This window comes from Notolabrus celidotus, chromosome 20 (assembly GCF_009762535.1).
Source record: "Notolabrus celidotus isolate fNotCel1 chromosome 20, fNotCel1.pri, whole genome shotgun sequence".
In the NCBI taxonomy this organism is placed as follows: Eukaryota; Metazoa; Chordata; class Actinopteri; order Labriformes; family Labridae; genus Notolabrus; species Notolabrus celidotus.
In genome coordinates this window covers 20,242,580-20,254,425 of record NC_048291.1, presented here as the reverse complement: position 1 = coordinate 20,254,425, position 11,846 = coordinate 20,242,580, and the positions used below count along the sequence as shown (strand labels likewise).

The 11,846-nt window shown below is 37.3% G+C and overlaps 1 protein-coding gene across 1 annotated transcript; it reads left to right on the top strand.

Moving 5' to 3' along the window:
* Positions 1 to 445: 445 nt before the first annotated feature.
* LOC117832182 (dual specificity protein phosphatase 3-like) lies at positions 446 to 8,411 on the top strand. The gene is made up of 3 exons (XM_034711196.1): positions 446 to 984; positions 5,493 to 5,725; positions 7,032 to 8,411. The coding sequence occupies exons 1-3, from the start codon at positions 809 to 811 to the stop codon at positions 7,238 to 7,240; spliced, it is 618 nt and encodes a 205-aa protein (XP_034567087.1). The 5' UTR covers positions 446 to 808; the 3' UTR covers positions 7,241 to 8,411.
* Positions 8,412 to 11,846: the final 3,435 nt, after the last annotated feature.

Sequence of the window (11,846 nt, the reverse complement as noted above, 5' to 3'; positions counted from 1 at the left end):
CCTGGTAAAATAAATAAGAAATAAAATTTGATGCTATATAAAGATTGATTGATTAATTTATTTATTCATTGTCAGTGTGTCTTTTTTATTGTCATGTTCTTAGCTTATTGAACGTAACAAATGAAATGGTTCAGGAGCAAGCGGTAACCTCCGGCCTAAAAATATGAGTCCAATGCGGAAGTGCTAAAAACTGCAGTTCATCGAGGATCCACTTGAGAGTGACTCAGGAAGTACCGGAAACCACATACACACCAATTTTAAAAAGCTGATCTATACAGCAGAAATAGTTTACAGCCTGGTACAAAAAATGAGCGTATTCTGGATAGCTCATTTCTCGATCAGCACACACTGTTTTCGAAGATATTGAGATTACGAGTCTTCCGGCACAGCTGACTTGATTGACAGGCGGGAAAACTGTAGCTGTTGGCTAAGAGGCTCAAAGCCCGCCTCTTTACATCACAATCGCTGGACAGCAGCACTATGGCTGCCGCCGCTGACTGGCCCCAAAACAGCGTCACAGATCACATTTCCATACTTTATTCTATGTTCAGGAGGTAACCATAAAAGATAAAAAAAATAAATGTGTGTCATGTTTTGAAAATCGGCTACTTGCCTTTTTACTTAAAGAATGGCTATGTATTGGGCCCCCCTTGCTTAGGAACCACTGACCCCGAGTCCCCCAAAAAGCTTGGGCCGGCCCTGCACGTGGCTTGTTTTCACAACACTGAGCAGCCCCTCGCGGTAAACCGACTCCTGTCCGCCACATTCAGTACCCTCTTCCTCCGCCTGCGAGTCTGCTGGAGGTGCTATGAAGAATAAACACCACCAACAGGTGAAGACAGAAGCTCAGGACGGACTCGACATGTCGGGCTTCGAGGTGACTCTCCAGCAACTCAACGATCTGTTGACGGACGACAGCGGCTTTTACAGCTGGCCGACCAAACACCTCCACGAGGTTTACCCGAGGATCTATGTGGGCAATGCGTGAGCGGAATCATTTTCATAGCTCTATTATTAAACATATTTTTTATTATTACAAAGAGATAGTTTGAACATGATCATTCTTAAACCCACATCTTCAAAAACAGACTAGGCTATTTATAGATTATGTGGCTTTAACATCAGTTTAAACTCGAGCTGTCATTTTCCTGTCACCTCAGATTATTAGATTAACCTGCAGGATCACTTCTGAAATCAAGTTAACTCATAGTGTAAGTGTAACACTTTTCCACATCATGGATCCTCTTTATTATGATCTAGAATAATTCAATAAAAATTGAATCACCACATTGCAGATAGATATGAAACAATAAGGAACTCACTGCTGGACTGCAACCACAGACACTGAAATATTTATTTGGAGGTTTTTTAATTTAGGTTATATTTAAAAAAATATTTTCATCTCAGTGTCCACCAACAGTCCATAGAAGCAGAGCCTTTAGGGCTGCATGGGTTTGTTAATTTTTAAAGAGTTGGAAGAATGTCACGAAAAGGCAAAATGGAGCAGAGTGAGAGAAAGACAGAGCTGGCAGGGATGGACGATTTGGAAATAGCTTGAGTTCTTAACCTATTATTACTCTTACATTAAAAAATCCTCAGTGACCTACTTTGCTGTCTCTGCAATTATCATTTCTGACCTCTTTGTTGCTGCTTAGATGAGGTGAGGGGGGTAGAAAGGGACACTGAATACACACTAAATCATTATGATCTTAATGGGACGATAACTGAGAAAATGAACATCATGTGTTTAAGACATGAAGAGACTATAATAATCGGAAAATGTGAGAAATAGATTCATTTTCTAGCACAGAAAATCAGTTATTTAAAAAGATGGCTGGAATTGCCCTTTTGCTGGCCATTAAGAAGATGCTATTAAATGCTACAATTGAATGCTATTTGTAATGTTCTTACTTTAATACCCTAAAGGCTATGACCACTCTAACTTTAACTTCAGTATTTGGGATTAGAGTCCTGACATAAACTGGAACTCTTCAAGGTTCAAGGTTACTTCATCCATACCCGTAGGTAGATTTTGTTTGCAGTGAGTCAGCCTCCTATTTTTACATCAAACCAACAAACAGCATAGGACAATAAACGACAAAGTGACAAAGTCCTTAGTACTAAAAAGATGACCCTCAATAAAAACAGGAAATGAGCAATCAATAAGAGCAAAGTCAATAAAAAGAAGATAGAAATAAAACCACAATTAATCAATAAAAACAAGTTAGAAAGTGCCATGAGTAAAAAAACAAGATCAAGGAAAACAAGATAAAAAGATCCATAAATAGTTAATAAAAAGTGGAGGAAGTTGATCGTACTATTTATCAACTATTTATGGATCTTTTTATCTCTGGATCTCTGGAGGAGCTTTGGCAAAAAAAAATCCTCATGATGTCACAATCCAATGTCATGGATTGGTCTGCAAAGTGTGACAATTGGGCAGTTTGTCCCTATAGCATCGCTTTTGCTATCCAGAAGTAATAACTGTTTTCAAGGGGTTTTGACCAATCATATTCAAGTATGTAACACAACCGGGTGAGTGGTAGGAAAGTGGGCAACAAAACTTTATATTTATCAATCAATCAATCAATCAATCAATCAAACAATCAAACAATCAACTAATCAATCATCAATCAATCAATCAATCAATCAATCAAACAATCAACTAATCAATCAATCAATCAATCAATCAATCAATCAATCAATCAATCAAACTTTATTTATACATACATACATACATTGCAGGTCCAGGCTATACTCTGTGTTCAATTATCAACATCAAGACAGGGTAAGACTCAGTCTTAACTCATCCTAATACACCATGAGCAGAGAACTTTGCAGCATTTAGCTAGTTACAGAGGCAAGGACGAACTTCCTTTAACAGGCAGAAACCTCAAGCAGAACCAGACTCATGTTAGACAGCCATCTGCCTCGACCAAGTTGGGGTTGTGTACCATTATTATTACTCTCAGCAGTAGCATCCAGAAATAAACTAAATGTCAAATTAATAGTTGGGTTGAATCATTTCAACGTTTAGCACAAAATCAAAAAGCCAGATTCTGTCATTTTAAAATGTTTTACATGTTATATAACCGGGGAGAATGTCATACAGTTAAGTTGGAAAAAAAAGTTTATTGATGTGTCTGTTTAGAACTGTGTGAAGCTCTTAAATGAATAAGTGTGTCCTAAGAATCAGCTTGAATGACATCTGGAGTACAATGGCAATCATCATTACAAACACAGCATTTCCTAACTGAGCACTGAGGATGATCCCAGCTCTTCATCATTGACTGACATGAAACACAGCGTCTTTAGCTCTACACAGGCCTTACAAACAAATGTTTGTTTTAATTATTAAATCGGTCTGATGTAAAAGCTTTACAAAAGAAGCTTTTAGAGGATTTTTCTTGGATACATGGAGGTGTTTTTCAAGGGAGAAAGTCTCCCCAGAGCCTCAGAGCTGAAACCCCTATTTGAAACACCTATATATGTCATGTTAGAACAGATATACAAATATAGACCCTTAAAAGTTACACCCACACATCATTCTCTCTGAGCTGTATGCTCTGGTTTTGATGTATCTCTCCTGGTTCCTCTGTGCAGTCTGACAGCCTGCTAGACCTTTTTTTTTGTGGAGGCGTGACGTTGCACCAGCGTGCATCAACTCTATTTTTAGCTCATCTAAGAGCAGGAGGTGCCAAGTGGAACAGCAATCCCAGAGTTTCACAGTGAGATGCATCAGATCTATTTTTCATAACACTGCATTTTTGTGCACGAAAAAGAGGAAAAGGGTGAAAGAAGAATGATTTTCATTGCAATAGATGGTGTTAAAAGAGCAAAAGAAAACCTTTTCTCAAAAGTCTCTCATTATCTCATCTTGGCATTTTCCTTTTTTAATATTGGAAATTTTATTGTGAAATAAATCTCCCATCATTCAACTCGCATCGTTTTTGAACTAAATGTAACTGAATTTCCCAAAGATCTGCTGAAGGAATGCAGATTTATGAACAATGTTTGTTCATCACAGTGATCAGGAGGTGGTGCTAATGCTCCTCTCAGGGTTGCTAAAAGAGGAGGTTGAACAAGATGTCCTAGCTGAAAATACACCAGTAAAATATTAACAAGTTGAAAAAATATTGAAACAGTCATGATCCTGGTTTTATGGCTCATTGTTGCTTGTCGAAGAACTTTCCATTTCCAATCAGTTTGTCTCTTTAGTGGACTTACAAGCTTCTTTGGACTTGTGCAGCCTGTCTGCTTTCACTGCACTTAGTCATATTTATCAAAATACCAACATTTCTACCTCCTGCCGAAGCATTCAATCTTATTTTTCCAATATTTTGATATTTCAGAGTGGTTTCAGTTAAAAGGAGAAAAACATCGAGACATGTTCTGTAAACCAGATGCACTTGAGAAAGAACAAGCATACAATATCTTTGATGCATGACTCATATAAGAAACCAAAAGTTTCGGCTGCCTCAATTTTATTATGATAATGACAAAAAGGTTTATTTATATAGCACTTTTCAAACCAGATGTCACAAAGTGCAGCAGTTTACATTATAAAAACCTAACAATAATGAACAAATCAAAAGAGGGAGACAAATTGAACTAGCATTACATGTGGAATTATAACAACAAACAAAAGCAACAGATGAGTTAAAGGGTGGAAGAGGAACTACTAAAAACAATTAAAAAACTGTATAAAATTAAAAAAAACAGTAAAACAATTTCAAGAAACAGTTAAAAATTAAACAAACAGTAAAACAATTAATAACAGTAAATCAATTAAAAAACAGTAAATCAATTAAAAAGGAGTGATTCAATAAAAAAAGAGTAAAACAATTTAAAAAACAGGAATAAAATTAAAAACCAGGAAAACAATTGAAAAACAGGTATAAAATTAAAAGAACAGGAAGACTTAGGAAAACAGTTAAAAACAATAAAACAAATAATAAGTTGAATAAAGCAAATCATTTATACACTTTTAAGAATATCATAAATTATATATATATTTAATATAACAAAATAAAATAATAGAAAATAATACAATAACATTTAAGGTTCTATTTTTTGAACATTTTTGCCTTTATTGATTGCACAGCTGAGGGGAGACAGGATATGCGAGGAGCAGAGAGTGGCAGAAGTCATGCAGAAAAATGGTCAAGGCTGGAAGTTGAAGCAACTAAGCAACATCTGCAACTAAAGAGGACTAATACCCTCGGTATATGGGACAGCTAGGCCATTGGCACTCCTACATTTTTTAAATAAATATAGTATCATGAATAAAATGTAAAAATTACAAAAAAGCCTTTCGATGAAAATATGTTTTCCAAATTGATACAAAGAAAACACTGATGTAGCTTCCACAGTCGAGGAGCTGGAAAAGAAAACTCTTAGTCACTTTTAGTCTTAAAGTTGACTTTATAAACTGTCCTTTCCCCGTCCCTAAACATAAAACCATGTTTGTTTTGTTTCCCAATCTCCTGCAGGTTTGTAGCAACAAACGTGTTGCGTCTGAAACGCTTGGGGATCACACACATCCTGAATGCTGCCGAGGGAAACTCCTTCATGCACGTTAACACCAACGCTGAGTCATACACTGGCACAGGTATCATCTACCATGGCGTCGCAGCCAGCGACACGGACCACTTCGACATCAGTGTTTACTTTGAGGAGGCTGCAGACTTCATTGAAAAGGCCATGGCTTACAAAAATGGAAAAGGTCAGAGGGGAGCAGTGCTGGAGTGAACCAGAACTGAAACGTTGTTGTGTCTCACAATGCTTAGTCAGACAGAATTTTGAACTCTTCACCAAAAAGTCAGCGTGGGCCTCATTCACAAAAAAACATTTTCAAGGGAGTTCCTAAAAATAGTTAACAACATATTTAAGAACCTGTTTTTAAATTTATGAACGCCATGTCCTCGAAAGTTGCAAGTTCGTGTCACTATTTCAAATTAGCAGGGACACACTCCTCCACTGTTTATAGAGGAGGGACATGAGACTGTGGGACTGTAGGAACAAACACAGGACTCAAAAGTGAAGTAGAAAGAAGCTGAGAAAATCCAAATCACCCAAAACATTAAGAATATGTATTTAGTAGCATAAGTAGCAGATTTAAAATGTATACTACGAACAGATACATTGGATTGGATTGACTTGTCCAAAGAACTCTGTTATCAGAAATGACACGATAGGATGAAGAGTGATAAAGAGAAAGTAAAACAGAAACTTAGGAGATAAAGCTGCCCCTATGAGAAATCGGGATGTGACAGGTTTGACATTTAAGTATGGTTAGTTTTTCCATCATATATTTTTATAAATATTATGTAAGAGCTAAGTTTGTATACAACATGTCATGCTTTGCAGTTAAACCTCAGCATTAATGACTGCAATTAAAGTCAACCTCATTTGAAAGTGTGCATTTCTATTTGTTATTCATTAGATTATAAGAGTGGAATTAAGGAAAACAAAAAAACAATCATTTTACACTGACAAGTCAGTACTCTGCATCAAATTTTGTAGATTTGGTTCTTACCATCACCAACAAACTAATCCCAGGTGAGAAACATAAGTCAATTCTTAAAAACTTCACATGCCATTTTTCCTAAGAATGTGTTATGAATGAGGCCCTTTGACTTTTGGGGTAGCTATTGGTGATTCTAAGTCCCACAGTGTTTTTGGAAAAAGAAAGTCAAGGAACTTCCCATGGTCACATTAAAGTAAAATGAAGATCATATACAAGCTGTGGAGTGAAGCTGCAATAAGGCCTTGAGAATCCTTTAGGTCACTAAGCTGCACTATGCAATTTCCTTAAACACAATTTATCACATGATAATGTTCACTCAAGGTTACAATCACACACATATTTATTACTTGATTCATTCTGTAAGCAAAGAACTTTCTACTCTGGAGCAGCTTACATTTTTTGTTCAGTTTGTTGTGATAACAGGGGTCTAAAAAAAAGAAGTGCAGCTTTAATTGTTTGAATTCAATCAAACACAAACATGTGCTTTTATATGTCTCTACAGGTAAAGTGTATGTTCACTGCAGGGAAGGCTACAGCCGGTCGCCTACTTTAGTCATAGCCTACTTGATGCTCCGCCAGAACATGGACGTTCACACCGCTCTGGCCATGGTGCGTCAGAAACGAGAGATCGGACCAAACGACGGCTTCCTGCGGCAGCTCTGTCGGTTGAACCAGAGGCTGGCTGCCGAGGGAAAGTTCTGGGACAAATGAGGCAGGCCAGGACCAAAGAGGGATAAATCGATAGATAGACTGTTAGGGAGAAGAAGAGTATGTGTTTACTACACATCACTTTCACTCGTTCTACAGTTTTAAGAAGCCACAGATCTGTGAGGGAAAGTTCTGGAAATGAGAGTGTGTTCTCTGTTATACAAAGGCTGACAGCTTTTAGTGTAAGAGCAACTTACAACAACCTATACACAAACTCTTTACATGTATTTACATCATTTTAATTGTGCTTCAACACAAGTGACACTGGTGATGTGCTGCTCATACAATGTAACGTGTAAATCCAGGTGCACAACATTCACAACAACTGTACTCTCATTCATGTTCTATTTATAGGCATAGTCTTAATATCCTGAATAGTTTAATGTGTTTCCTGAAGTGCACTATTCCAGAGAACAATATCAAAGTACATTAACTTGCATTTAAAAGCACTCATTGTGGGAAGAAGTGAAAAAAAGATGGTGGAAGTAACATGATACTGACTACTGCCTTCTTTCCATCCTATACATCTCATTGGTCCTGGCCTCCCTCCTGCAAACACTGCCAAATCTCTCAGTCTCAGCCAGATATCAAGTGGACACTGTGATTTTTCATACTGATTCAGATTTTCAGGATAACAGAAGAAAACATGGGACAATGTTTTGTCCAGTATGCCTGGTGTATTTGAGGAAACCGCCAAATCTTGTACCTGTATTGCATTTATGTCTAGAAGCCTGCCTCAGTCGAAATTGGGGCGCTGTCATGGTGCTCTGATCTACATTATTGTATTTCAAACACTGCCAGACTGCGAGGTACGCTTGCCACTGACTCGTCACACCTATTGCATTCACATTTGTGTGTGTTTGTCAGAGTACATGAGTTTTTAACGTGTTGTTGTTGTATTTTGCCACACCAACGTAGTTATGTATAATATTGAACGCAGCAGTTTGCATTATTGTGTGTATCGTTCATCACTCTGTGCATTATCAGGCCTTTAGCTTGTGAATCATCCTGTGCATTGCTGAGTAGGGTGTGCTGTGATTGGTCATGTCAGTATAGGCTTTCATTGAGTCTCAGATTTCCAGACTGCTTATGTAAAGTGCACTTTATCTAATGACACTTGTGATTGTTGTCGCTCTTTTTCATATATTCAGTAATAAACTGGAAATTATAGCGATTTGTTTCGTGCTTGTTTTGTTTTCTGAGGCCACATTTAACACATACTGATTTTGTCTATCAATTTTTTTTAAAGACGCGCCAAATCACAACAAATCTATCTCAAGACGCTTCACAAACATGGCAAGTCTAGACCATACCCTTTTATATTATTAACAAAGACCCAACATCAATACAGGATAAGATCCAGTTCTATCTTACAGGCAGGACTCAGTCTGATCTCATCTTAATACACCATGAGCAGATCACTTTGCAGCATCAGTCTTTAACAGGCAGAATCCTTGAGCACAACCAGACTCATGTTTGACAGCAATCTGCCTCAAGTTGGGGTTTTCTGAGTGTTTGAAGGGGCCAAGTCTGTATTGTTGTTTTATATGATTTAAACAAAACTTAAGTCATTCTCAAAAGTATGAAAATAAAAATGCACTCTGCTAAGTTGGCTACATTTTAAGTCACATTTAGCAGTTTGTTTTTCCCACATCTTATTGGGCTTCTGCCTTTGTATAAAACTCTGCCTATGGATGACAAACAAAATCACTCAGATATTGGTTATACTGATACTGAATTTTGTACATATACAAAACAAATAATAGTTAGCTACGAAAGGTACATTTTGCTTTAGTCAAGCCCAAGCGGCAACCTACGGCTGTGAGAAATAAAGCTAATGTGAGAGTGCTAAAAACTGCAGTTCATCAAGTGTCTGCTTAAAGCTGACCCTGGAATTACCAGAAACCACATACACACCTATTCAAAAAGAGAGAAACACCCTCCTTTGAACAAAGCAGCACTAGTTTAAGAGGACAGCCACAGCCAAAGTCCAACTGGCACTCTCTGCTCCCTCTCCTCTGCTCTTATACTCTGCTCCTGATTATCAGTGGCTTCAGGTGTGCCCAATCAGCAGAGTGGGAGCAGCACCTGGGAGCTGGAGAGGGCCAGAGAGAGGGAGGGAGGGAGAGCCAGGTGAACAAAACAAACACACCACAGTACGGCACTTAAAAAGAAACATTACAGAACAGACAGAAAAAGAGTTAAACGAGGTGACATAGTCAAGCAGAGAGTGTACAGAACACCATGTACAACAGCAATTATGGACAGTGATCACTTCTCTCCTGTAGAGGGAGTAGGAGGATTATTGTTGTTGTGCAAGTGCTGGGATCATTGAAGGGTCACCAATTCAAAATGCATGATGCATGATGCATCTGCATCAACATAATGGAAGATTTCAAGAAGCTTCAACTACTGCTACGACTAATGTTCGTCATTATGTGTGAAAGTGTGTGAAAACTCTTTGTTTAGTGTCAGAGTTGGTATCACAGGCGCATCTCAACATGTTAAAACATAGTTAAAAAATGTCAGTTTTTTGTAATGTAATTCAAAAAAGGTATACTGTCATGTATTTATATTCATTACATGAATACATGCAACACAGCTTTATCCATCTTATTGGTTCTGCACGTATGTCTTTACTGGTCTGTGCATATTTCTTACTTTACTATATTGTAAATTTACTTATTAATTCTTTACATATTTTTCTTGGGATACACTGTTTTACTTTAATTACTAATCATGTAATAATTACTATTTTATATTTTATTTATTTATTTATTATTTAAAAGGACCATGCATAATAATTAACACTTCTGTAAATATGCCAGAATTAGCCAAAAGGCTAGTTTACATCCATAGTCCCTTGCCAGATGTTAAAAAGGCTCCCTCAAAAGATCAAGATAAAATAGAGTAAAATAAGATCAAAATAAGAAGGTAGAGGAGAAACAAAAACACAAACAAACAAACAAACAAACAAACAAAAAAGAGAGGAAAAGAAAAGTACAAATAGCACCATATGATTTATGAAGCAAAAGCTACATAAGGACATGATATGACAGTCTTTGAGAAAGTGTCCATGGACATAAAATACATGAAGCAAGACAATCAGGAAACAGCAATAAGGAAATATTAAAGAAGACACATGCAGACACAACAGGACAACTTTTAACAGTGCTGTACACATTTATGCTGTACACATATATGCTCTTATTGTAATGTTTGCACTGTCGTATTTGCTGCTGTTACACTGTAAATGTCCTTACTGTGGCACGAATAAAGGATTATCTTATCTTATATTTCAAGTCTTATGTTTAGATTCTGATGTTTTTGTCTTGTAGCTCATGAGAATCAGAAATCCAGTGTCTTAAATTATTAAAATATCTCCTAAGTTAATTTTAAAATAGGATTTAAAATATAGAAATCTTCTGCGTCTGACAACTCTCTTCATTTTTACACTCAATACTTGGTTGGGGCTCTTTGAATAACTGCATCAATGCAGCGTGGCATGGAGGTGACCAGCCTGTGGCACCACTGAAGGGGTCAATGAAGCACAGGTTGCTGTCATTGTCCAGTAACCATACTCTACACAATACCACTTAAATTCACCATGGGCTTCACATCAGGTGAGTTGTCGGGCCAGGTAAGCATAGCAATATCATGGTCAGGGAACCGTTTGGTGGTAGTTTTGGCGCTGTGGGAAGGTGCTAAGTTCTGCTTGGAAAGGTAAACAGCATCTTCATAAAGCTTGATGGAAGCATGAAGTGCTCTAAATTCTCATGTAATACTTTACTGATAGACTTTGGACTTGATAAAACACAGTGGACCAACAGCAGCAGATGACACAGCATCCCAAATCATCACAGAGTGCGGAAACTCCTTAGCTCAGAAAAAAGACGCTTTCCTAGTTCAGGACTGACTTGATATCAGCAATGCGACATCTGTAGCCCCTTGCCCGAAGACATCTGTGCATGATGGCTCTTGATGCACTGACACCAGCCTCCATCCACTCCTTGTGAAGCTCTCCCACATTCTTAAATTTTGACTTTTCTTGACAAATCCTCTTGTGGCTGCAGTCATCCCTGTTGCTTGTGCATCTTTTCCTAGAACACTTTTCCCTTCCAGTCAACTTTCTATTCATATGCTTCATGACAGCGCTCTATGAACAGCCAGCCTTTTCAGCAATGGCCTTCTGAGGCTAAAGGGTGAGGGTGCTGATGATTTTTTTTACGAGAAAATTGTCAAGTCAGCAGTTTTCCCTATGATTGTGCTTGACTGCGGTGCACTGAAGAAGACTAAGAGATACTCTGTAAGTATACAGTTTGGATAGTAATTTACTCAAACTCAAAATTAAATATTAACATTTTGTTTTCTTAATTTTAAGAATTTGTCAATTATAAAAAGGAAAATAGAAAAATACTTGAAAAAGTTTAGTTTGGGTAAACTTTTGCTTTGTCAAAAATTGTGGCACATTTCTTTAATTAAACTTGATGCACTTTTTAAAATAAAAAGGCTGTTTTCCAGGACTACATCCTTTTTATAATTTCTCAGGTCTTACTTCATATGATAAAACTATGTCATCTTTCCATCTAAAACCCGAAAGCACATCTTT